The sequence below is a fragment of the Otolemur garnettii genome, unplaced genomic scaffold, assembly GCF_000181295.1.
Source record: "Otolemur garnettii isolate 467f Iridium unplaced genomic scaffold, OtoGar3 scaffold00089, whole genome shotgun sequence".
In the NCBI taxonomy this organism is placed as follows: domain Eukaryota; kingdom Metazoa; phylum Chordata; class Mammalia; order Primates; family Galagidae; genus Otolemur; species Otolemur garnettii.
In genome coordinates this window covers 2,999,492-3,004,908 of record NW_003852484.1, presented here as the reverse complement: position 1 = coordinate 3,004,908, position 5,417 = coordinate 2,999,492, and the positions used below count along the sequence as shown (strand labels likewise).

General features: G+C 36.8%; 1 protein-coding gene across 1 annotated transcript in view; it reads right to left on the bottom strand.

Moving 5' to 3' along the window:
* Positions 1–5,417, bottom strand: part of HSPBAP1 (HSPB1 associated protein 1) — a 69,081-nt gene that overhangs the window by 55,781 nt on the left and 7,883 nt on the right. Inside the window, exon 2 of the mRNA XM_012808425.2 lies at positions 2,449–2,634. Within this exon, the coding sequence (XP_012663879.2) occupies positions 2,449–2,634 (186 nt within the window). The remainder of the gene's footprint in view (positions 1–2,448; positions 2,635–5,417) is intronic.

The following is a 5,417-nucleotide window of genomic DNA, read 5'->3' as shown; positions in this document are numbered from 1 at the left end:
TGAGCCACAGGCACTGCCCTCCATTTAATGGTTTTAAGCAGAGAAATAAGATTAGATTTATTTTTTTAAAAACTGTCTCTGGTTTCAGTATGAGGAATGGCCTGGGAAGGGAGAGCAAGGGGTGTAGAGAGACAAGAGATGAAGCTATTCCAACTGTGAAGGTGAGAGAGAGCAGGGCACTGCCAACAAGTACAGGATAGCTGTGAGGACAGAAAGAAGCAGGTAGATGCTAGGTCTTTAGAATTTAAGTCACAAGACACCACATGAAAGACACCATCAGAATGACTCAGAGGTTTCTGGAGCAAGGAACTTTACAGATAGTGCTGCCACTGATGATAATGTTCGTACTCTTTGACCCAGTAAGTCTCCTTCCAGGATTCTATCCTAGGGAAATAATTTAGAAACTTGAACAAAACTTGTTTGCAAGGATGTTCACTAGTGTTATTTGTAATTTAAAACTTCTAAGCAATCTAAATAATCAAAATAGGTACATTTTAAAATAAATTATGATTCTACCAAACAATAAAATATTAGGTAGCCACTTAAATAAAAGTCACATTTAATGTCAAGAGAAGCTGCTTAGGATATGTTAAGTAAAAGCAAGCAGGCTCTGAAAATACAACTTTATTTTTAAAATATAAAAAGGCCTGCATGGACATATATCAAAGTATAACTAGCGCTTATCTCTGGGTAGTAGGGTAGTATTTTTTTAATTTGGAGAGGGCCTTTCTATTTTTTCAATTTTCTTTACAATGAAGACGTCATACTTTTATTTTTAAATTATTTCTATTGAAACATAATATTTGTTGCTGGGCGCGCCTATAATCCCAATACTGTGGGAAGCTGAGGTGGGAGGATTGCTTGAGCTCAGGGATTTGAGGCTCATCTGAGTGAGAGTGAGACCCTGACTCATGAAAAAAATGGAAAAACCGACCCGGGCACCATGGCAAGCGCCTGCAATCCCAGTGGCTTCAGAAGCTGAGGCAGCAGGATGCCCACAGCCCAAGTCTGAGGTTGCAGTGAGCTATGATGCCATTGCATTCTGCTCAGGGCATAGGATAGAACTCTGTCCTGACAAAAAAATTAAATGAATAATAATATTTGTTAAGCACTTACTATTTGCTAGGCACTATTATAAATGCTTTATGCATACAAAGGCATTTAATCTTAAAAATATTTCTAACATACAGAAAAGTTTATTGGCTTGCCCCGGGTCAAATAGCATAAATTTGAACCAATGCAGGCTGACTCCAGAGATGGCACATAAAGTGTATGTGTGTGTGTATATTAAAGGATCCATTTCTGGGAAAATTCCAGGTATATTGTTGTTGTAGTATGTATCAGTGCTTCACTTCTTTTTATTGCCAAATAATATTCTATTGTATGAATATGTACATTTTGTTTATCTACTCATCAGATGATGAGCACTTGAATTGTCTATTTTTGGCTATTACAAATAATGCTACTATGAAGATTCATGTACAAGTTTCTATGTGGAGATATATTTCCATTTCTCATATATCTGACACAGGAGTACATGGGGATTCTAGACATCAAAAGCAAAATAATTACATGAGCTACACTACCAGGTCAAAATGAGAGAAAGAAGCTTAGAACAGCTAGAAGGGATGCTGGGGAATTTTCTAGTTCCCCCAAGCTATTAATAGAAATTCATAAGCCATTTCACCACAATGCCTAAAACACTATGAATTTCTAGACTACCAAATGTACCCCTATTGAAACACATGTTAAATACCAGACAGCAGTTATAAACTTCTTTGAATTAGAAATAGCAATGTTTCTTTCCTTTATATTAATTCAATTTTAGAGTTAATGGTAATCACTATATTTGACAATAGGGGAAAAATGAAAATTTTAGATGTCTTCATAGAAAAAGAGGAAGCAGGCAAAATCTATTTGCCTAAGAGAATAAAAAAACCAAGCTTTACATATGTTTCATGTTTGTACAATGCAATACACATCAGATAGCCAATGAAGTAGGGGATAAAATTGTAACCAAGTAATTTTGCAACTATAGATAGGGCTGAAACCACAAATAAAAAGACACACTGTACATAAGTAAAACACAGGCAAGACTACTAGATTGGCATTTGTCTTTTTTAGTCACATGGAAACATAAATAATTGCATGCTAATAACTATTTATTAAGTGTCTACCACATTCAATAAAACAGGATGTCTAGCAATGTACACGTATGATACATGAACAAATATATTTCATATGGTGTTAAAGGCTGTTTAGTCTTAAGAAAACAAATAAAACCTAGGATGAACTGTTCTTCCAAACTTCCAATAAAATTTTCCCATCTGCATGGTAAACGACTGAAAAAGAAGATTAGAAAGGATTCTCTAAAAATAAGGAAACCACTGCTGAGAATGTGGTAATGCTACTAAGAGGCATTATCATCAGGATTGCTTATAGTGCTACCTGTGCTTATGCTTTTCATTCCCATCCTGAATCGCATCTGCTTGCCACGGAGGACCTCAGAAAGGTGTGTAGCATTCCAGTGCCGTGACGGCCAATCACAAACCATGTTACAGAAGATTGCAGGTTGTTGTAAAGACATTATAATTTCTTTTGCTTTCTCTGGCGTAAAAGGTTTGACATGTTCACCTAGAAAGAGAAATGAATAGAGCAACAGATAGAAAACTATGAAGAAAAAATAGCTAATCTTGTTTCTATTATGGCAAGCCTTTCTGTGTAATTCCACTGCATTTACACTTCACTTATTACTGTTTATATAAATATTTGGCCTGAAAAGACCATAATTCACATATTAAATTTGGCCCTGCAATCCCATTATTAGGCATCTACCCAGAAAAGCAAAAATCATTTTACCACAAAGACATTTGCACTAGAATGTTTATTTCGGCTCAATTCATAATTCCCAAGTCATTAAGCAATCTAAGTGCCCATTAACCCATGAATGGATCAACAAACTGTGGTATGTGTATACCATGGAATATTATTCAGCCATTAAAAAAGACAGAGACTTTACATCTTTTACATTTACCTGGATAGAGTTGAAATACATTCTTCTTAGTATAGCAAGAATGGAAAAATAAATATCCAATGTACTCCATACTAATATGAAATCAATACATAAACAATTACATGTTCCTACGAACATTAAAATACTATTATTAGCATATTTAGTCCAGTTTGGGGGTGGAGGGAAACAGGAGTGGGAAGGTCATATGGCAGAAGGGGGAAGGGCATGAAGTGGGATCTCACCTAATGCACACGTTGCAAGGGTGTATAACATGCCCCCTCAGGGTGAGGGTGAGGGGCTCTTATACAAATGGAATTTTACCCTGGAAGTGATAACAATGTAACTTAAATATTGCACCCTCATATTAATTTGATAAAGTTGAAAAAAATAAATAGATAATAGTTAAGATAGAGTCTCACTCTGTTGCCCCAGGCTAGAGTGCTGTGGCCTCAGCCTAGCTCACAGCAACCTCAAACTCCTGGGTTCAAGTGGGTCTCCTGCGTCAGTCTCTGGAGTAGCTGGGATTACAGGCACCTGACACAATGCTGGGCTAATTTTTCTATTTTAGAAACATGGGGTCTTGCACTTGCTCAGGCTGATGTCAAACTTCTGAGCTCAAGAGATCCTCCTGCTCCAGTCTCTCAGAGTGCTAGGATCATAGGCATGAGCCACTGTGCCCAGCTCATATTAAATTTTAAATGTAAAAATATTGGTAAATGTTTGTAATTTTCAATGTCAAAAATGAAGTTTTAATCCTAAAAAGGGCTTTCCATGGTTCAGCGCTTGTAGCTCAGCCACTAGGGCACCGGAGCTGGTGGGTTAGAACCCAGCTCTGGCCTCCCAAAGAACAATGACAACTACAACAAATATACAGCCGGGTGCTGTGGCAGGCGCCTGTAGTCCCAGCCACTTGAGAGGCTGAGGCAAGAGAACTGCTTAAGCCCAAGAGTTTGAAGTTGCTGTGAGCTGTGACGCCAAGGCACTCTACCCAGGGTAACATAGTGAGACTCTGTCTCAAAACAAACAAACAAACAAACAAACAAAACAGGCTTTCCAACTACTTCTTTAAATTTAAAGGGATGCAATTTTTTGGAAATTATTATTTCCTAAATACTGGGCTATGTAAGAAGTGCTGACGAGAATGACTCTAGAATTAAGTTGCTAGAGTTATTAAGTTGTTGTAATGACAACATGTACTTGTTGTATCATGTATTTATGCTAGAAAGACTATTGGATTAATACAGCAGTCAATTGGGAGGAGGATTATTTTAAAAGGATAAAGGTGCACTGAGATGGCCATTAATATTAATCCTGATTTCAAGTGCACGCATGAACAGTACAGAGGACCTGAACAAACCAACACTGTGACTTACTAAGTACTTACACAAATTTCACAGGATCACAGAATTTTAATCCTGCATAAGACATAAAATTAATATTTTTTAAGTAAAATAACAAGTTTCTCTTTAAAGATATCTTAAGATGGTTAAGTTTTTGAGGAAAGTTAAAAAATGCTTCATACTCTGACCCCAGAAACATATATTTATGATTCTCAAGAACAAGCAGCTAATCCTCTATTTTGGTTACTTTATATGTAATTATACCTACTTCAAAAAATTTTTAAAAGCTTATAAATAATGCAAATTTCTCTATTACTCAACCTTCTTCTAAACTGTCTGATAAAAGGAAAAAGGATGGGGATAGACTCATCAAAGAATTTGAGTAATTTGTGCTTGTCTAAATGTAAGACTTATTTTTAAATGAAATGAAAATGTAAATCATTTTAGCATCCTCTCTCTGAGAAGACAAAACTTAGAATTCTTTCCTAAATCCTCAGTGTGTGGGCTCTAAGCCCTCTGTGGCTGACACCTGAGAACAACCTGTTATCTTCCCAGTCATCACTCACAAGTCAGAGGATCAGTGTGGATGCTTAGAGGGAAAATGCAGGAGAGTTGGGGTATAATACATGGAGTGAGGAAGAGAGAAGGCACCCTTGGTTCTCAATGTGAAAAAAGCCCCAACTTTATCTTTAAGTGACCTTCTGTGAAGAACCCCGTAAAAGATAATATTATGTGACCAAAAATAAAATTTTCTCTTTTTTCTTGGGATGGTTTCTTTTCATTTTTTCCCCCTCTCTATTTTTAAGTTTTGCTACACCATTGTGGGGGAGGGAAAATTCCTTCTCTACCCTCTTAGGGTCTCCAGCTGGGACTCACAGAAGACAGGCTAACTGGGGGAAATTAATATAAACTTAATTTACTAATTTTCACAAGTACATGGGAGCCCTTGCAAGTAAAATGAAAACTCAAAGGAGGAGTTAGATCCTAACACTTATGTACTAGGTTGGACAAAGAGCAGAAAACTTTGAAGACATGGCAAAGACAAAGGGACTGGGTCAGTTAAC